General features: G+C 34.2%; 3 protein-coding genes across 4 annotated transcripts; 2 read left to right on the top strand and 1 right to left on the bottom strand.

Moving 5' to 3' along the window:
• Nucleotides 1-271: 271 nt before the first annotated feature.
• On the top strand, nt 272-3626 carry LOC145114408 (protein NPGR2-like). Its single transcript, XM_079050398.1, has 6 exons — nt 272-513; nt 973-1175; nt 1306-1558; nt 1680-2893; nt 2970-3129; nt 3207-3626. The coding sequence occupies exons 2-6, from the start codon at nt 1023-1025 to the stop codon at nt 3527-3529; spliced, it is 2103 nt and encodes a 700-aa protein (XP_078906524.1). The 5' UTR covers nt 272-513; nt 973-1022; the 3' UTR covers nt 3530-3626.
• A 2431-nt stretch (nt 3627-6057) lies between these two features.
• On the bottom strand, nt 6058-8252 carry LOC145114259 (protein NRT1/ PTR FAMILY 5.2-like). Its single transcript, XM_079050260.1, has 4 exons — nt 8231-8252; nt 7827-8044; nt 7178-7749; nt 6058-6931 (listed from the first exon to the last, which is right to left on the bottom strand). Exons 1-4 carry the CDS (start codon nt 8235-8237, stop codon nt 6058-6060), a joined length of 1671 nt encoding a protein of 556 aa, XP_078906386.1. The 5' UTR covers nt 8238-8252.
• Nucleotides 8253-12289: 4037 nt separating this feature from the next.
• On the top strand, nt 12290-14016 carry LOC145114407 (uncharacterized). 2 transcript variants are annotated; one of them, XM_079050396.1, is made up of 3 exons: nt 12290-12596; nt 12766-12857; nt 12982-14016. In XM_079050396.1, the coding sequence occupies exons 1-3, from the start codon at nt 12510-12512 to the stop codon at nt 13586-13588; spliced, it is 786 nt and encodes a 261-aa protein (XP_078906522.1). In that variant the 5' UTR covers nt 12290-12509; the 3' UTR covers nt 13589-14016. The 2 variants fall into 2 exon arrangements, with proteins under 2 accessions (XP_078906522.1, XP_078906523.1); XM_079050397.1 differs by having other exon boundaries at nt 12292-12596; nt 12769-12857.
• The last annotated feature ends 8065 nt before the right edge of the window (nt 14017-22081 follow it).

The raw sequence follows: 22081 nt of genomic DNA, 5'->3' as shown, positions 1-22081 counted from the left end.
TCTAAAGGAATGAAAAGTAACATGTGTATTTAGCACCGATTTTCCAAATTAATAATTATATAATTAGGGTTTTTTTTTTTTTTTTTTTTTTAATATGATAATGATATCGCTAAGAATCATAAAATGTAACGAAAATATAATACAAGAAATTTAGCCCTGAATATAATAAGTTAAAAATTCAAAACGAAACATGGAACAGAGAGACACGGCCACATCTAACTTCTTTGTGACAGGTAATCCCTTCAATGCTTAAATTCTTTATGACGCCATCTACTTACTACACATGGGAAAACAAAATTCGAATAATCTCCCATATGGTACAACTTTAACTTCTTTTAAACTTCGGTTTCATCAACTCAAGAAACCCAAATACTTACCACTGTTTCATACTGTTCTTCCATTAAGATGGAAAAGCTTCAAACTTTACTTGATTCTGTGTCGATCAAACACTTTTGACTGGAACAGAAGTTGGGTTCGGATGTTTCTCCTCAATTTCAGTCGCCATAAAGAAAGGTAATTTCTCTCTTATAACTGAATCTATACTGGGTGAATGAATCGCAATTTGGGTTTTCCTGATTCATCATGAATTGTATCTTTGATTCTGAGGGCTTTTAAGTTGTTTTGAGCATGGATTTTGGTTTCTAGGGTTTGAATTTGCTGGCACATCGTCAATTATATATTTAATTTGAGTTTTATGAGCTGTTAAATACGAGTTTTGGTAATTTATCTAATATCTTTGATTTTGGCGTTTTCCTGGTTGTTTTGATCAGGGTTTTTGGTCTCTAGGGTTTGAAGTTAGTGGTGCGTCCTAAATTTCAAATCCCTGATTTGGTTTTTCCGAACTGTTCTTTATTAGGGTTTAATTGGGCAGATTTAGTGATTATTTTTGGACGAATACTGAATTGAGTTTGTTTTTTGTATAAAACAAGATTTGTAATCGCAAGCAATAGTGTTAACAACTCAATCTTGCAGATTCTTTGCGATAATTTCAAATTTGGTGCTGAATTAAGCTAGCAAGAGTGATGATATCTTCATCAGAATCATTAGCTGTGGAGGATTGTTCCTCTGGTGCTTATTCTTCTCAAGCCACTGGTGAAAACGATAGGAGGCCAGATACGGGTAATATTGAAGAAGCCGAATCATCTCTTCGTGAAAATGGTTCCTTAAATTTTGAGGTTGTTTCTCTAAACTTTTTACATTTTTCCTTATTTCCTCGTTTGAATTGAACCCATAGAACACGTTTTAATCTTTCTTTTGGTTAAGAAAGTCTATTAGAATTGGTAATTGAATGTTATTGTAATATAGGAAGCAAGAGCGTTGTTAGGGAGATATGAATATCAAAAGGGAAACATAGAAGCTGCTCTTCATGTGTTTGAAGGGATAGATATAGCAACAGTAACTCCAAAGATGAAGATTAGTCTTTCCCAAAGAGGCGAACCTCGTAGAAGAGTTTCTCATAATTATGGGGATCCACCATTGTCTATACATGCTGTTGGTTTACTCCTTGAAGCAATTTATTTGAAGTCAACATCATTGCAAATTCTTCAGAGGTATAAAGGTACTCTTCTTGTTCTATATATACCTGTTTGGGCATCCTACTTCTACTTATGATCATCATTTAGGCTCAAATGTTGAAATAAAATCAATTATCATATGTCTTGATTTTTTACTCTTTGCAGAAGCTGCTCAATCATGCAAAGTAATTCTTGACATTATCGAATCATCATTACCCGAAGGGTTGCCTGAAAACTTGGGTGCTGATTGTAAATTACATGAAACCCTAAACCATGCAATCGAGTTGCTTCCTGAGTTATGGAAACTCGAGGGTTCACCCCAAGAAGCAGTTTTGTCATTCAGAAGGGCCCTACTTCATCATCAAAGTTTGAATCCAGAAACAACTGCAAAAATTCAAAAAGATTTTGCTGTTTTTCTTCTTTACAATGGAGGTGAAGAAGCCATCCCTCCTAATCTAAGATCCCAAATGGACACCTCATTCGTACCTAGAAACAACATCGAAGAAGCAATCTTAATTCTAATGATTCTACTAAGAAAAGTTTCATTAAAAATGATCAAATGGGACCCGGCTGTTTTATATCATCTTTCATACGCGTTATCAATCTCGGGTGGACTCGGGGCTTTGTTTTCACAGCTCGAAGAACTTCCTCCGGGTGTTCTTGATAAAAAAGAAAGGTGTCTTCTTTTGGCTCTATGTTACCATGGACAAGGTGACGATTTGTCTGCTTTAAATTTATTGAAAAATATATATAAACATGAGGATCCACAATGCGGGTTGGCTTTACTCTTGGCTTCGAAAATTTGTGGTGAAAACTCGGATTCAATCGAAGGTGTGAGTTGTGCTAAAAGGGCGATTCGGGTATTTGAAACGAGATGTGATGAGATGGTTGGAGTCGCGTATTGCTTCTTGGGAATTAGTCTTTCCAATGATTGTAGATTTGCGATTAGTGATTTTGAAAGGGCGGAGAAGCAATCGGAGGTGATTCGGTGTTTGGAAATGGCGGGGAGATTGACCGGAATGAGTGATTCCGGAGTTGTTTATTTTTTGAGTTTAGAAAACGCAGAACAACGGAAGTTGGATGTGGCTTTTGGTTACGCGAAACGTTTGGTGAAATTGGAAGGCGGGTCGAGTGTTAGAGGGTGGATTTTATTGGCGAGAATATTATCGGCTCAGAAACGGTTTTCTGAGGGCGAAATCGTAATTAACGCTGCGTTAGAACAGACTGGGAAATGGGATCAAGGAGAGTTGTTGAGGACAAAAGCGAGGCTTCAGGTTGCTCAAGGGGATATAAAGAATGCTATTCAGACGTACACACAGATTCTTGCTGTTCTTCAAGTTCAAAGCAAAAGCTTTCGATCTCAGAAAAAAAACCACGAGGTAATAATGATGCTTACTTTTTGGATTTCAATGAGAACTCCGATTTTGATTTTTTGATTTTGATTTTTTTGTTAAGATGGGTTATGGAAAGCATCAGCTTAAAAGCTTGGAGATGGAAACATGGCATGATCTGGCTATGGTTTATATGAAGTTATCACAATGGCGGGATGCCGAGGCTTGTCTTTTGAAATCTGAAAATATCAGTTACTACAACGCTTCTCGATTGCATATCACTGGTATGTATTTTTTTCTGTATTTGTCTTCTGGTTTTCCAAGGGTGAAATCGTCATTTAAAGTTTGAAATTTGTTGTAGGTTTACTCTCTGAAGCGAAAGGTCTTGAGAAAGAAGCTCAACAAGCTCAAGAACTTGCGTTAGATGTGGATCCTGGTCATGTCAACAGTCTGGTTTCAATGGCTGTGATGATCCGAAGAGCAGGTGGAGGAGGAAAGTCTGCTGCAGCAGCTAAAAGCTTTTTGACCGAAGCGTTAAGATTAGACAGGCTGAACTCATCAGCTTGGTATAATTTGGGCCTGCTTTATAAAGATGATGGGCCCATGTTCCTAAAAGAAGCTGCCAATTGCTTCGAGGCTGCTACTTTACTTGCAGAAAAAGAACCAATTGAGCCTTTTAGATAACCACTGTTTTTGTCACCCAACCTGTAATTGACTACATATCATTATTGTTTCAAGGATTTATTCTTTTATGTATTTGAAATCAATTCATTTGTTGCAATTAAGTAAGTGTTAAAATTTGCCTAATCTTGAGTGAGACAGTTTGAATACGACAGATGTGAAAGTGAAAGTTAACGACTATTTACATTTGAATGGTTTCTTTCGTTCACAAATAGCTTAGCTGACAAATCGAATCCAGGATAACGATGTTTAGTGAACGTGATGAGTGAAAACAGATGAGAATTTGCGACACCTGAAAAACAATCACACAGAAGCTTAACAGAAACATAAATGTATACAAGTACACTTGCCAAACCTTCATCAATCTCGCATCCACATTCAAAGTACCTCTAACAAGAAATGTTAATATGTTATACATCTTCTTTTTTGCTTCTTCCTCCCTAAAACAATGAAATATCATTTCAAAGAATACGTATTTAGGATTGCTTATTTAAAACAACTTTTTTTTGGTGAAAAATACATATTAGCTTATTCGATATCAAATTCATTTTAAAAAAAAAATTGTTTGGATTAACTTATTCAGTACTAAAACGTAATAAGCTAATAAGTACTTTTTAGTTTTTGACAAAGTTTTCTTATATGTGTAACAATAAAATAATTTATTTAAGTTAATAAGTAAGAATAAAATAACTTATGAAGGTTTCACCACAAAAAGACTAGGAGGAGTGGGTACGGTTTCACCACAAAAAGACCATGACGGCCAAATGGAACACCGCCCCAGTGCGGTTTGACCGCACATGGTAGAAAATGACCGCATTCTCTTTCACCCACTTTTCCTTTTCCCAAGCTTTGAACGGTCAAAGCTTTTCAAATTTGATTTTTTTTAAATTTTTTTTATTACTTACAAATAAAACCTCACAACCCTTATTTTATCACACCTTCATCAAATTCTTCTATCTTTCAACTTCTTTTTTTCAAAACTTTGAAAATCTCTTTTTCCAACAACCCAAACAATCAAAAAACACACACTAGAAACATCACAACCCCAAGACCTTCGTATGATCAATCGATTTATTCGCCCCCGGTTTATCACTATGGTGGTATGCTACCGTATTATTCCCAGTAGTTGTTGTAACAATTCCCACCACAATACGCACAACAATACTCCCAACCACAACCGCAAACACCAACAAAACGATCCCAAGTTTAATCCGTTTGATTTTCTGTCTCAACCAGAATATTTTCAACAAACTGAAACACTCATTTCTGAGTCCGAACCCGAGTTCGTTCGAGAAACCCAACCCACTCGAGCACCAAGTAAAAGAAAAGAGAAGGCGATGGCGACGACAAAATGATGGGAACCCGAAGAAATGTTAGTATTGGTACACTCATGGATCGATATTTCAGAAGATGCGAAGACAAGAAAAAGACAAAAAAAGACCGTTTTTGGATGCGAGTTACAAAAAGGTTCCACAAAGGAATGAAGCTTCCCGAGTACCGTTCAAGTTTCACCACCTTCCCGACCAATGGGAAGGGACAAAGCAAAACACAAAGACAAAGGCAAAACGGTCGATTTGGATGATTTGAAAAAAATAGGGGACGATGTGAAGGGTATAAAAGATAAAATAGACAAGTTTTTGCAAATTACCTTCGAAAGAGAGCACAGGAAACAAAGAGACAGTGACATGAAAATACTAACGCTAGACACAACGAACATGAGTGGGGAGGAGCGTGAAATTGATTTGGCGATGAAAATCGAAGTCAAAAAAATGTTATGCTAAGTAGGTTTTAAAATTTCTAGCTACTTTTAACCGTTTGATGTGTGTGTGTGTGTTTTTTTTTCTTAAGTTTGTAGGTTTAAAATTTATAGTTTTTTTTCAAGTTTTTAGGATTTTTTTAATGTCATGTTATGTATTTTTTAAGTAATGTGATGTAATGTTTTTTAATTTTGAAGTAATGAAATGTTATATTTTTTTTTATTAAAATTAAAAATTTTATTTAAATTAAATTGTTAAAAAAATGGCACAACATCTAGTGTGTGACAAAGAAACCATACTTTTGTGATAAAAGTGATATGTCAATGACGTGTCGGAGGTTATAATGTGTTTTCAATGACACCACTCCCTCCGGCCTAATGTTATTTTATCCAAACATTTACAATATCTTTAATCGGTGTCAATAAAAGTAAATTAATAATCACTTTAAATAAGAAATAAGTTATCACAAACAATGTTGAACATCTATACACCATTTATACGATGCTGCTGGAAAACTTAATAGGCGAACGCCGCTGTTCGCATCGCTTTGTATCACAAAAAGTTAGGTTTTTAAATCATCTAATTTTTTTTTACAACAATTAGCTAAATCACAAAAAATAATTTTGAAAAATATCTAACCCACTTATACAGTTACATGAATTCAGGTGAATAATCATGGTTGATCAAATAATAAATACTTTACATCAAAAGAATCTATCATGCTTGCGAAAGAAAAAAAAAATCAAAATTTAATTCTTTTCGAGGTTGAATATATCAACTAGCAATGTATCCTTGTTCAGTAAACTTCCCGATATCTTCTTGCAACTCGTTGGCCGACTCATTCACTTCAGTATTGTACACAAAGTATTTCACAGCCACAAGGAAGAACAACAAGTTCACGAAGCTTAAGATCGCATAAAACCCATAGTAATAATCTATACGAGACTCATTTAAATCGTCTAGAATCCAACCTTTATGTCCATTACTCTTTGTAACTTTAGCAACAGTCGAAAGAATAAAACTACTGAGAAAATACCCAATGCCAATACTAGTCGTCCAATAAGCAGTCCCAAGACTCTTCATCCCTTCGGGTGCTTGATCATAGAAAAACTCAAGCTTTGCAACTTCTAAGAAACTATCTGCAATTCCCATTAACGCGAATTGAGGAAGGAGAATAAAGATACTCAAAGGAACTACTTGATCGTTTCCAATAAGGCCATGATCTTTAGCGACACTTAGTCGTTTTCTTTCCACGACACTTGCAATGATCATGATAAAGACATGGAGAACGAGCCCAATTGTCATTCGTTGTAGTAATGTGATGCCTCTTGGGTTTTTGGTGTATTTTCTAATGGTGGGAACGAAAAAACGATCGTAGAGTATGATGCTTATTAGAAGGAAAATTGTCACAAATACCGAGAGACATGCGGGTGGGATCTCAAAATGTGGGCCCATTGATCGAACCAATGTCACACCTTGCTTGATGAAGAGTGTGTGGGTTTGTGCCCCCAATGTGCTCGGTATGAACATCGCTATCAAGATTGGAACCATTTTCATCATTTGGTTGGTCTGTTCCACTTGGGTCACCGGACAAAATCTCCATTCTGAAAATGGTTCTTCGGTCCTTATGGCGGCTTTGTCAAGAAACCTACGGAAAAATTTCTTTGATTTATCATGATTTTAAAAAGTTTTAAATACATTTGATTTTCTTTCATAAAGAGTCCAACATCTAGATTGTATCATGTACACTAAAACGTTAGGATATAGAGCATTGACACTGAATGAGATTTGGCTCAATGTGTTAAGACTCGTGGAGCTATTTTTCTTTAAAAAAATGTCAACAACACATAAAAAAAAAAGAAAAAAAAGAATAGGGGTCATGTGGTTTAATTACCTTAAAGAAGTCGAATGGCCAATCATGTATTTTCCGGGGCCTGAATACTTATCTGGGCTCAATTCGTAAAGCTCTTTGGGGTCATCAGGTAGGGCCCGGTTCCAATTATGCATTGTAGCGGCCAATACCTTGGCCATCTTAGTAATTGGGCTACCGGACGCGGGCTTATGGCGGTATTGAGGTGTCCCACCTATAAAAACCACCATTGCCGCTAACAATGCCACCGTTGGGATCATATAGCCCACACCCCATCCGACATTATCTTGTATATACACCAAAAATGTGTTTGAAAATAGGGTACCAAAATAGATGCTAAACATCCACCAATTGAAGAATGTGAGCTTTTGAGCTTTTTCTTTTGGTTCAAAATCATCAAATTGGTCTGCACCCATTGTGGAGATGTTCGGTTTGGTTCCACCAGTTCCAACCGCAATAATGTACAATGCACAGTAAAAAATACCAATTTGGAAAGACGAAGGTCGTTTATCACAGTCGAGGTAACTTATGTTTTTACCACAAGATGGTGGTTTTAGCGACGGTATGGTGACCACAAGCGTCAATAAGCTCATTCCCTGTGTCGAAAAACATGAAACGACTTGACTCGATTTTCACGACTCAAAACTCATGAAAAATGGTGAAATTTTCTTACCACAAGGTAAATAACGGAAGCAACCATGAAAGTCCAGTATCGGCCAAGATATGTGTCCGCAATATAAGCACCTAAAATAGGTGTAATCCAGACTGTTCCAACCCAATTCGTGACACTGTTCGATGATTTCACGGTGCCTTCCTTCATTTCACGTGTCAAATACAACACTAGATTTGTCGCTATTCCATAGTATGCCATTCTTTCACACACTTCATAGCCTGCAAACGTAGGATATGCTTTAAATTATTTATAAATGTTGGTATTTTCGACTTTTCGTTGCTAAGTTTTAAAACTCTGTCACTAAAATCAGTGATGAACTTTTCACAGCTGCATAATCCGTCGCTATGACCAAAATTCTAGTGGAGTAACGAGTTAATAAATGTATAAAGATAGAAGAAACTAACCGAGCATAAAGTAACAGGCTTTCCATCTCCCGGTGGCTGGTCTGAGGACAGGTCTTCCGTTAAGATTTGTAGTCCCGTCTTGTGTAAAATCTTCTCGTAGCCCAATTTCATCCGCTGCTTTCAAAACCATGATATTCGGTTATGGCATGCACGTATACACACAAACAGATTGAGGTTTTAGATGATATGTGTGTTGATAGAAGTTTACTTTTTATAAGCTTATACGATTGCTAGATTCCAATTTTTAGTTCAAACTCTTAATATAATATAATATGGAACTAGTTGTCGTGTATAAACACTAATCAAACTCGATTATGCAAGTTTTTGGCATTTCCATTACTCCTATTTAATTGGAATCAACTATCATACATACAAGCGTGTTCGGCACAAAGCTTTTGAAAGCTCTTAGTTTTTTATTTTTGTAAAATAAAGAAAAAACTCCATTCGTTGAGTTTTTAACTTTTATTTTAAACAAAAAGATGTTAATCCAAAAGCTAGTACTTATGCACAAATAAAAGCTATAACTTTTAGTTCGAGGCTAGTAGCTAACAGATACTATATTAGATACTGGATGCCAAATACCAAATATCATATATCGGTTACTAGCTTCCAGCTATCAGTTATGTTATAGGTGACCTACGATCCTACTCCCGGACTTCATCTTGTTGAAAGAAAAAGGAACTAATTTAGCTTGTAAAATGCCTATATTTGAAAAATCGATTTCATTCATAAAAAAATTTGTAACCTCATAAAAGGGTTTTAATTCGTACAAGATAGATTGCGGAGAATTTTGGGTAATGAACAACTTCAGAAACCTTCGCAAAAGAAGAGAATATGTTTGTAAAAAAAAATTCAGCTCAGAAGAGTGTTTCCATTGGTTTTGCGAATTTGGAAAAGTGGAATGACAAGCCGTTGCAAGTAGATAATCAAAATGATTTTTTTATTTTTTTATTTTTTTTTTGTTTTAGTTCTCTCATTTTCCAGAATAGATGTCATGTCATAGTCAGATGTCTTGGTGACCGGTTAAATCTAATATAGCCCGTCCAAATTATTTTAATCGATACTGTTTAAAACCGTGTAATTACGTATGAGCAGGCTAGCAAAACGGCTTTTTTTAGTTTGTGAGTATGACTTTCTTTAATGGGAGCCTTGGTTCATATCATTTCATTGCTATAGCATGATACTTTTTAACGGGGGTCGTAGAGTTCTAATCTGTTTTGAAAGACGATCGGTTGAAACTGTAATTCAAATGATCAGACATCTTCCCTAATAAATAAACATCTTTTTGCCACTTGTCAACTTATTATGCAATTGGACATATGTCATTTTCTTGATTTTTTTATTTATCTAATATTCCACTTGTCAATTTGTTATAATGCCACCTAAACATATATAATGAAGATGCATGTTATTGACAAACACACGTATATACAATGTTTGATTTGATTTCCTAAATATCAGCAAATCAGAATTATAATGGCATTTTCTTGATTTCCTAAATATTAGTCCATATATAAACCAAAACATACGTTTGATTTTATAATTATAGGAAAACTATGTCTATATTTTTGGAACCTGTAATCACACACCACTAATAATGAATTACATTCAAATTTCACATTAATTCAATTTCTATTACCATATATATGTATACTTTACGCTGTGAAAAAATAATTCAGAAAATCATATGATATATGCTAATATATGCCGATATAAATTCCATATATATGTATATTTTATAGTATTTAATCTGTTTTGCATCTCAAAATCAAGATTACTTTGCCGCTTTTGATATTGTTTCTTCTGCAAATTCATCGTCGCCTACAACAACTGCTAATAAAGGTTATCTCTTATGTTTCGTCTGTGTGTTCTTTCTTTGCGTATAACAGGTTCTGATAAAGATAGACTTAAAGGTGCAAAATATCAAAAGTTTTTTAGCATCCTCTTTAGTTTTTTTTCACTAACTTTTTGGTTAAATTTCTCTCCTAAATGGGGAGATGTGCTGGAAGTGGATTGCAATTGTCACTATTTTCATAAACAAGCGGCCTTAAGTTTTTCAAGGATATTATTGGAGTATATCATGCTGTTTTGGGAGGTTTTTCTGCTAAACGTCATGGTGTCCCTATCTACTGCTTTGGTTTTTTGTATGCACTTATAAGTATTTTTGGTATCTTTGTATTTTAGTGGTGGTGAAGTATAGACGCAGTTGCCCATGTCCTTGGGTATATCACCTTTTTTTTTTTGTCTTCAAGGGTATTTCGGGAATTTGTGGGTGTTGCTTGGACATACGTTTCAGTTTTCCTTTGTCTAACTTCGTTTACAAAGGTTTGAAAGAAGCTTTTTTTTGAAAAATGGTTGCTTTGGCAATTGTTATTTTTTTAATTTTTTTAATTTTATTTTATTATTATTATTTTGTCTATGGTATGAAAATGGTAGCAATGAATGTTTGAAAGAGACAAATACAAAATCACCTTTTTTTTGTCTTTAAGGGTATTTCGGGAATTTGTGGGTGTTGCTTGGACATACGTTTAAGTTTTCCTTTGTCTGACTTTGTTTACAAAGGTTTGAAAGAAGCCTTTTTTTGAAAAATGGTTGCTTTGGCAATTGTTATTTTTTTTTTTTTTTTTTTTTTATTATTATTAAGGATTTTGTCTTTGGTATGAAAAATAGTAGCAATGAAGGTTTGAAAGAGACAAATACAAAATCATCTTTTTTTTTCTTCAAGGGTATTTCGGGAATTTGTGGGTGTTGCTTGGACATACGTTTGAGTTTTCCTTTGTCTGACTTCGTTTACAAAGGTTTGAAAGAAGCCTTCAATGAAAAATGGTTGCTTTGACAATTTTTATTATTTTATTTTTTTATATTATATTATTATTATTATTTTGTCTATGGTATGAATAATGGTAGCAGTGAAGGTATGAAAGAGACAAATACAAAATCTCACTGATGTCGTCTAAAAAGAGATCAATACAGTTGCCAAGGCTGTAATATAGTTTCACAATGTTGCAACTCCTATGAATACTTTGTTTCTCGCTGCTTAAATCCTCAAATTATAAAAGGGTATTTCGGTCCTTTTATAGATTTTGATGTATTAAGGATTTGGTGTAACAAAAATATACTCCTTTTTATTTCAATTTTAATATATATTCCAAGTTAGTGTGGATTAGTTTCTTTTGGTAACATGCAGGGGAGAAAAGGAATCGGTTACTCCATTGAATTAGTTGCTTATCATTCTTAATTTTTTCAATATAATAATCATAGTTTTTTATATTTCTTTTAGAGCTCATGGATCCAACCGAAATCACAATGATTAATGATCTAAGTCTCTCAAATGACAACTACACAATTAAGGTCCGAATAATCAGGCTTTGGAAACAAACAACTTGGTCGAAACCACATGAGACACGACAAATCGGAATGATTTTAATGGATGAAGAGGTATTTAAAAAGAATTGCTTTTAAACTATTTAATAATTTCATAATATCATATAATTAGTTATACAGTTTCCACTTTCAGAGAAGACAGTTTCCACTTGCTGTATGCTTTGCGATGACAATAAACAAAAGTCAAGGACAGTCGCTATCAAATGTTGGTTTGTTTTTGAGACAACCAGTGTTTACTCATGGACAGTTGTATGTTGCATTGTCTAGATTTAAAAGCAGAGACGGATTGAAAATATTAATTTTAGACGATGAAGGTAACATTACCAATAAGACATCTAATGTTGTATTCAAAGAAGTATTTGGAAATCTATAATTTCTAACAATTATTTAGAATATTTTATTAATGTTTTTTTTTTGTGTAATTTACGTTCCATTACATATGATTTTCTTTTGTAATCTGGGTTCAATTATATATACTTACACAATAAAGTCGTTACTTATAAGTATTGTATTACTTTAATAATTGGTTGGTATTCAAAAAAATTTATTAATTTTTTTTAACAAACTCGTGTAATACACGGGTTTTACACCTAGTTAAAATAATTAAAAAGGATAAAACAGTCTACGGTGGACAGGTGGCAGTAGAAGACCCCACGCCCATCATTCTCCCGTTTCACTCCGAACTCAACGGTCACTAGCCCTTTTCAAAAACATGAACCCTAATACCCCCAAATCCAAAAAACCATAAACTTGACCGTTTATCTGCTTTTCTTTTTCTCATTCCGTCTATGGAGACCCTTTAACAATTCGATTCCTCAAACACCCATTAGAAGGCGGACGAACCCCCTTCAAATCTCTGTAAATTAAGAACAGAGAGACTCAGTGTCGATCTGTAATGGGTTGTTTTATTGGGTGTTTCGGTGGTTCTTCCAGGGATCAGAAACGTAAAAGACAGAGGTACAAGGTGATTCTTCGAGATCAAGTAAGTTTAATTCAACACCCTTTACAGTTCAATTTATTCCATTATTGTTTGATTAACTAGAAAACGTAAGAAACCCTTGTTTTTTGAGTCGAATTGTGGGATTAATTCGAGATTTTGACTTTGAGTTTAGCTTGAGAGTTGAGAGTATTTAATTTGCCACTTTCTGTAGCAGAAACCTAAAATTGAAAACCCTGTGAAAGCTGATGCATCTTTGGGACAAAGCATCATAGAGAGTCCCTCGAATTTATTTCCAGAATCAAGGTAATTTCTGATGTAATTGTGTTCGTGATTTTGTTTAAAAGCTCTATGTTTATGTGTTATGTTCTTGATTTTACTTTTGTGTTTCGGGTTTCTACTATGATTTTTAATTGTTATTGGGATGTAGAGAAAAGACGGAGGTCCCATTGAGGTTGAAGAGAAGGAAAAAGGTTACGTTTGATACAAATGTGACAACCTACGAGCATATTGAAGTGTATGATAGTACTGAATCTTTATTGGAAAATAACGAAAAAAGTGAAACTTTTCCTAAATCAACCCAAAACGTCAAAGATGATTCAGTTGTGTCAAACATACCAAACTATAGGTATGGGAATTGCCTTGAAAGTGATGATGAATTTGAAGATTTAGATCATGAAGAATATGATTTGGATGGCGATGATGATGATTTGGATGATGATGATGATGATGATGATTTGGATGATGAAGAACATTATGATGATAATAATGAGGACATGAAGGTACAAAATAGGAATGGTTATGTTCTTTCTGTGTTGAACCCCGTAGAGAATCTTAGTCAATGGCAAGCTTTGAAATCGAAAGGGAGACCACAAAAACCATTGATTTTTAAAGAGCAAAAGGAGAATTTGTCTCTGAATACCAAATCATTAAAACACAAGAACTTGAATCAAGAAACATCAGTAGACGCCAGTCTATCGAATTGGTTGATTTCTTCACATATAAACATACGGAACAACAACAAACCAATATGTTGATATGGTTGTGGGTATAGAGGGCAAAAGGGTAATTTGGCAGAATACCTTAAAACTGGAGGTAAATAACTGGATTAAAATTCTATTGTTCTTGTGAATTACATGTATTTTTGTTAGGAAAGTTTGTTTTTTTTTTTAAACCAGTCTAGTGGGTATGTTTTGTGGGTATGGACCATGGAGGATAAGAAGGTAAATTTGCAGAATAATTTGTTTGAAACTTGAAGAAAGCTTTGGGTATGGAGGGTAAGAAGGGAATTTGGTATGAAGAGAAAGTCATTGAAGACCACTTTGTGAGATTGGTTTGGGTCAAGTTTTTTATTTATTTATTTTTTTTATTTTGATGTTGTGAATTTATTGGTTTTACTTTTAATTTCTTATTTGTTTTCTGGTGATTATTGTAATACAAAAATTCAATATATTATTTTGGTTAATTACTTATATAATCAATATATATTTTAGATGCGCACAACCAAATCTGAAATCTCTGAATTTGTTTTCCGGACCCGGTTAAACCTCGTCTCGAAAGAAGAACATTGTATCTTGTCCGTGGGGGGCACTGATGATTAGTTATATGACCGGGTCAGATTAAACTCATCAAAAATTTGTCATTAATATCATTTAAGACAGATATAATATTGAATTTTAATATAAAAAATTAAACATAATTAGAAATAATAATCAATATCTTATCATTGTTTATGGAGGATTTTTATATCTTAAAAACAATTATATACGAAGGATTGTCAATCAAATTAAGTTGATGCATGTTGATATATGGGTTGATTAAAACAAAATATTAAATACGAAGGATTAAACGGAAAGTTTATTTGAATTTGAAATTTGAAATAAATGAAAATTATGAGAAAAAAATAAAAAAGACATGCGAAAAAATTAATTAATTAAAATTATGTGTTTAGTTGCCAAACCCGTGTACTAAACGAGTTAACTATAACAAAATATTAAATACGAAAGTTTAAACTGTAAATTTATTTGAAATTAAAATTAAATATCAAATTTGAAATTTAAAATTAATAATTATTATGGTATGTTTAACCTATAGTTACTAAATTAATGATACATTGGAAAATGACAAATAAAGTAAATGATAAGTGGAAAATAGATATCTCAAAATTATGATAAAATGACATGTGGTCAGTTGAATGAGAGAACGACATGTGATAGAATGGATTTTTATTTATTAGTATAGATATAGCTATACAAAATTTGAAACTTAATAAAGTAATATACTATAACTATTACTTAGGTTTTTTTTTACTATTACATATAAGTTAAAATCAATGTTTCTATTAAAACTTAAAACTTGAACCACGAGTGTATATGTCACCGCTCAAGAGACCATAATTCAACACTCAACAACCAATAACTTATTTTATTTGTAGGAATTTGTATCTATTAAAGTAATGGCAAACAAGAATCATATTTATAGGCATAAATGATGGGGGTTTCTTATTTTCTGCATAGAAGAAACCGAGTAGGAGGAAGAAAGAAAGTTAATCTCTCTCTCTCTCTCTCTCTCTCTCCGTACATCTCCTTTTTTCTATTTTTTGTGCCGCTTTGTAGAAGACAGAAGAAAAGCTATGATTTGGGGAACCTCTTGAGGGCCTGCGATTCTCATCCCATTTTCATTGAGGGCACACTTTTAACTAAGAGAAATTTTGATGATAATATAAGCCCATTAATGGACAAATTTTCCAAGTGTTCACGTGTCCCCACCCCAGCCTTACTAAATCTGCCCCTGAAGAAAATAAGGTTAATTTGGCATGACAGGCCAACCAACCACGAATCGAGTGTATATATATATATATATATATATATATATATATATATATATATATATATATATATGTATATATGTGTGTGTGTTTAAAAAAGATAAAGTTAACGGTTAACGTTTATAATAATAATTAATAAGACACATTTCTTTTAAAACACATCTTAAATCAATTTTATAAATATAAACTACAGAAAAGATGGTTACTTAATTGAAACAAAAAAAATTTGGGATCAAAATCACAAAAAAGTTAAAAATACCATCTTTTATGCAAATTACCCTAAATTAAATCCAAAAAAAATGTAAAATATAAATCAAAAGGTAAAAAAAGTCATTGCAATTTTAACGGGCCCAAATCAACAACCAAATTATGCCAATTACCAATATGACCAAATCCACAATTTTAAATGTAATTGGACCGTATCTAAAGAGATTAGCAAAACCATAAGGGCAAGTTTTACAATTTTCTCAAACAAATATCAATCTACTAAATATTTATTTACAAAAATGAAAAGTTAAATACCATTAAATATTAAAATACAATTAAAATAAAGAAAACGTCGTTCAATGATAAAAAATTGATAAAATTGCAAAAATGATCATTGCTATTATTTTCTTAGGAAAATGGCTAAATCATTCAACTTTTTGATTGGTGGTCCTTATCATCAAGCAAGTATGTTTGAGGTTTTAGTTATTGTCCAAACTTAAAAGACTATTATATCGTTAATATATTTATTTTTTATTTTTTTCATTTAATTTTTAAAATTATTATTATTATTAAATATTAAATGGGCCCATATACCCACTCTATCCTCTCCCACCTCATCATCTCATCATCATCATCATATGTAAATCCTAAGGTTGGTGGGTGTGGACAACATATTAACAGGTGTTATCACATCCAAAAGTTGTCATCTCACATGGCATGTCATCCCATGGTGTTATAATATCAAATGAGAAAATGGACAACATGTTATAACACCCATTAAATTCAATGTCATTATTTATTATTTATTATTTATTTAATTTTTAATATTTATAAAAATAAAATTAATTTGAATAAACATGTTATTTAAATAAAACCTAATTAAACATAACATTTAAAAATCTAAAAAAACATTACAACAAAAAACAAATAACATTAAAAAAATAAAATGTTGCATGGGTGGAACGAATCAAACAGATCCATTTTTTTTCTGGAAGTATTGAAAGTTTATGAAATAGATAAAGAAAATAAAGTGTTGATTAAAATAAGATATATATATATATATATATATATATATATATATATATATATATATATATATATATATATATATATATATATATATTCAATTTGACCGTTCAACGGTCGATAGAAGGAAAAGTTAAAGAAAAAAGCGTGTTGCAGCTCGTTACCATCACCACGAAACACGACTTAGGCTATGAGGAGTGGACTCGCCAAGGGGCTCGCTAGGACAAGGAACATCGCCCTTAGCTCTCGCTAGGGGACTCACCAAGGGAAGGTCGCTACGGACATAGCGAGAGGAGAGAGAGGGAAAGGGTTTGTTGTGATTTGTTCTCCCATGTTTGATCGGATTACACTTTGGTTTTGACCATTCAAACCTAGAAAATCCCTTTACTTCCTTTAATTAAAAAAATGTTTTTTACCTATAACATTCAAAATTTCAAATTATAATTCAACCACTATAAATTAAACAACACTCTCAACATTTCACACACACAAAATATTATTACTTCTCTCACAAATACTCTCAATTTACCAAACAAAAATGTCTTCATCTACCCAAAACAAAACAAAAAAAAAATCTTCAAACCTTCCATCACTAAACCTTCTATCTTCAAAACCTTAATCACCAAACCTTCCATCACCGCCATGTTATTGACCTTCATTTGATCAACCAATTCATTCACCCACTAGTTACTACTATCTTACGATGGATCTACAAATGTTTCCATTCAAATAGTACTCTTCTCAAGCCATGCCATTTTACCCAAACCAACCCCAAACTAATTTCCAATCTCAACCAATACCTCGTCCAAATTTAGATCTTGATCTGTTTGAGACGGCTTAAGAAACCTAATTCTTTTCATAACCTCAACCCCAAACTAATTTCCAATCCTAACCACACCGCTTACTCGATGAGTCAATCGATTCTTCCGATGAAGGAACCGTTCAAGAGTTGTTTCAAGAGCCCGTAGTTGAACCAAAAGGAAAATTTAAAGGAAAAGGGAAAGCTCCATGCAAAGGATGGACGAATGATGAAGAGAGGGCATTATCGCAAGCATGGTCAGATGTGTCGGAGGATCCGGCGAAGAGCGACGACCAAGATTTAAAAACCTTTAAAAATAGAGTTTGGATTTGTTTTATGTCTGAATGAAAAAGGAGTACCACAATCCTAATCAACTTTACTCGAAATGGAGGACCGCCAACAAAGCCTCAATGGAGTTCAATCGCGACCCGCAACCCCCAAAACGGTGCAAATGAGGTGGATGTCCTATCAAAAGTTCGTAAGATTTATAAGGCGAAAGTCGGAAAACCTTTTGGCAATGAGGCTTTTGGGGGAGTTGCGAAGGACAAACCAAAATGGCTTAATCTGAAAAGTGTTGATGATTACGCGGGCATGCCAAAACGAAGCAAAACTCCCGAGTCAACCCACAGTCAATCTTCTGATGTGCGTATCGGGGGGATTGGCCTTAACAAAGAAGATCCATATGAAGCTCCAACTCATCCTATGGGATGAGACAGAGCAAAAAGAAAGGTGAAAGGATCACAAAGTTCATCAAGTGAAGTAGAGGAGATAAGGAGCGACATCCAAGGGTTGGACGCTAAGCTTGATGGTTTTTTGGAATTGGGAAAGGAAAAAAAAACATGCACTAAAGCTTTTCTTAAACCTAGGAAAGAACCTGCGCGAGGAGGATCGTCGGATTTTCAATAATGCAAGGAAGGATATTACTAAACAATACAAGTGAGATAAGCCGTAGTATTTTTATGTCTTAGATGTAGTTTTAATTTATGTTTTGAGTCTAGTAGTAAGTCGTGTTGTAGGTTTTAAGTCAAGTTTTTAGGTTTTAAGTAAGTTTTTAAGTAGTAAGTCACGTTTTAATTTTTTAATCGTATTTTATGTTTTAGATTATTATAACCTTTTTTTTTATTAATATTAAGTATTTGACTTCAAAAAAAATATAATTTATGCAATATTAAACTTTGTGTATTAAAAAAATATAATTTATTTTAATCTGAAAAAAAAACATATAATTAATTTAAATTTGAAAAAAAAATCGTAAATGAAAAAAACACAATTTATTTAAATTAGAAAAAATCATATAATTAATTTAAATTTGAAAAAGAAAATTGTAACGCTTGTGTTTGTGGTTAAGCATTAATAAGATGATGTAATAGTTAGGTTCAACAATTACATATTTGATGTAATGAAGGAAGAAATATTTGAGTATTATGTGATTTATGTGTAAATTATTTGTAATATACGTGCTTATAACGATATAATAAAATAGGAATAAAATATGCGTCTAAAATAAAATAATAATTATACCTAATATATTTGAAGAAAGTGGAAGTAGTCGTGACAAAGATTCTAGAGATATAAGGAACGCTCCAATACGACTTATAACGAAGAAGTTATGACCCATTGAAGTTTCGCGATTAAACAGGCACGACTTTGCGTATCGTAAAAAGTACATTTTTGACAAATTAATTTTTAGCCTTAGTGATATAAACGAAAGTCATAGTAGTTATTAAACTAAAATTTTACATATAAAGATGTAACGTCCCCAAAAATAATATCATAAAATTTTCGTTTTTAGATTAATAATTTATTGATACATATCATTTCCATAAAGCCAAGGTAAACAAGATTCATCGAAACATCATTAAATCAGAGTAAATAACAGAATGCGGAAACATGTGGTGTGTGCCCTGCAACCATCCCGAGCTCTTCCATTTGAAAAACGAAGTTCCTGAAACATAAATTGAAAACCGTAAGCACAAATCTTAGTGAGTTCCCCAAGACACCACAAACCACACATACACAATCACATACTAGGCCCCCGCCCTCCATCGGGTCCTACCCGGTATCGAGTCCCACTCAGCCTCGGGCCTCGCCTGACATTGAGCCCCACTCAGGTTACAGATCTGTCAATCACCAGGCCCCGCCTAACGTTGAGCCTCGCACAATACACACACATAATCATATAATCATATAATCATATAAATATATAACCTTACTAGCACATGCAATAATCACAAAAGACTATAGCATACCATACAGTAATCGAGCCCCGCCCGACATCGGGCCTTCCCCGGTATGCACAGAAAAGATACTAATAACTAGCATACAAAATACCCATCATGCCCCGCCTGGCATCGGGCCTTGCCCGATTAGCATACCATCATACAACACATGCAAGAGTCACACAGACACTTAGCATCCTAATCATATAAATCATGGGCCGGAATTGGTGCCTTAGACCTGCTATACACAGTGAGGAGACTCACCTCGCACTGCCGAATCATACAGAAAATCCATGGTTGATGGCTAACAGATCCTCGAACTATCAATATCAAAACAACACTCGATTAGCATTTGGGGTTCTATCCAAAACCATAAGTCCACCAATCCATACTTGGGACAAAAAAATCGTTTTACCCTTTACCTAGTTTGGCCCAAGCTAAGGCCCAAACACAAAATCTAAAAGACCCAAAACCAATTTATCAACCAAGGCCCACTTATGGCCCAATTTTCCAAATTGGGACCAAATCCCATCATGGGCCTTACCTTAAAGTCCAACAACTTTTCCTATTCCAAATTACTTGCACTCAGATGGCCCAACAAGGACCCAAGTATCCATGCCCAAAAGAAAGCCCAAACTTGAAAATATAATAATGGAGGCTAAGGGGCGATTTCGAGGGTTTCCCACATAAAATTATAATTAGGGTTAGTGTTTCACACTTAACCCATTAAAGACTTATTCCATTGAGTCCATCACTATACTAGGTCAACCATGCAATGTGGTCAGGTATAATTCATAACTCCAATCCAACGGTCCAAAACGCGGGTCCCGGCAAGTCCCAAATTAACTTTTCTAAGATTAGGGTTTTCTAAACCCTAGATCGGGTTTCCAACACAAACACGTGTCAACTAGGTTCAAGGTTAGGTTTTTAGGTCATTAGTTTTTAGTAGGTCGGACACCATCCACTGCCACTCCAGAAAGTGGTGGCTAGCGGCCGTCCACGGCTACAACCACCACCTCACGACGGTGGTGGTGGCTATTTTTGCTAATAATCCATGCACTAAACCCGACATGATTAATCCCACACCAATACACACACATATACATACACAACCACCTAACGCGGTGGTTGGCGGTGGCAGGCGGTGGTGATGGCTTTTCTTGATTTTCCGACCGAGATACACCCATACAACATCATGAATACCAAAAACAACATATACATGCGAAACACACATACTCTCAGCCACCTACTAGGCGGATGACGATGCCAGAATAAAACAGAAACGACGTCACCTGACAGCAGGATATGTGGTGGTGGTTTTCGACGACAAGGTAGCAGGGGGTAGGGTGGCGGTCGGACTCGACAAGACAGACGGCAGTTGAGAAGACTCCGAAAATGGTGGCGGCTGGAGAAATGTAGCTAGGGTTAGGGTTCGTATGAGTAATTATCAACAATATGAGAGGGAAGAGGGGTGCCGAGTTTAATCCCGTGCCTATCTTTCAAACATAATTCCATTTTTCCAAGTTTGGTCCTTCTCCACAAAATATTTTTCAGCTTAACTCCAAATTTTACCAAACATCCCCTACCTTTTGAAATTCTTTACAAAACCACCCCGAAAATTACACTTTAACCCCCAATATCCAAAATTATGACATTTAACTCCCCGAAAACCAACGCCTTGCTAACTTATCATTGATTTTTGGTCAAAAGAATTCATAATCAATTACATCTCGAAGTTTAGGGTTTATTTTCGAAACGGGGTGTTACAAAAGAACGTCCAAATCTGAATTCATTAGAGGAAGTTATGATTTTTCTAAGATTTAGCGTAGCAGTGTACAACTCAGAAATCGAATTTTAGATCGATCGATTATTACTCGAAAAATCTAAACGAGAATTGAAGATCTCGTTAATTGGAGCTCAACAATATAAAGACAGTCGAAAACGGACGTCGGATAACAAAGTTATGAATTTTTAACGGACTTTAATTATCTAAGACTGTTAAAATATAACTTTAAAAAAAATCAAAATTAGCCGACGGAGTCTAAATGAAAGTTGTAGATCTCGTCTATAGCTACGCATGGATATAAATAACGTCAAAAACGGACCTCGTATGCGAAAGTTATGGATTTTACAAGATAATTAGTTTTCAGATTAACAAGAGGTTGACATGTGTCACGATCTGACACACTCCTTCCTCCCCAAGGCTTTCAATCTGATGGTGACATGTCGCCTCCCATACGCCAAGCGTAATTTGAGTACGCCCATCGTACTGGACCACTTGCAGCCTATAAATAGAACACGATTTTCACTATTTTCTTCACACATTTCCATCCAATATCATCCAAAACCCTCCCAATGTCCCTAGGCCTTGTTCTAACACTTCTTAAGGGTTAGTAGCGAAGCTCCGGAGCGCCATAAAGCCCCGAGAAATAGAGCTTTCAGTTTAGAAGTT

Source organism: Lactuca virosa, chromosome 5 (assembly GCF_052849685.1).
Source record: "Lactuca virosa cultivar CGN04683 chromosome 5, Lactuca_virosa_CGN04683_v6, whole genome shotgun sequence".
Classification (NCBI taxonomy): Eukaryota; Viridiplantae; Streptophyta; class Magnoliopsida; order Asterales; family Asteraceae; genus Lactuca; species Lactuca virosa.
The sequence above is the reverse complement of the archived record's forward strand: the minus strand, read 5'-3'. Positions and strand labels throughout refer to the sequence as shown.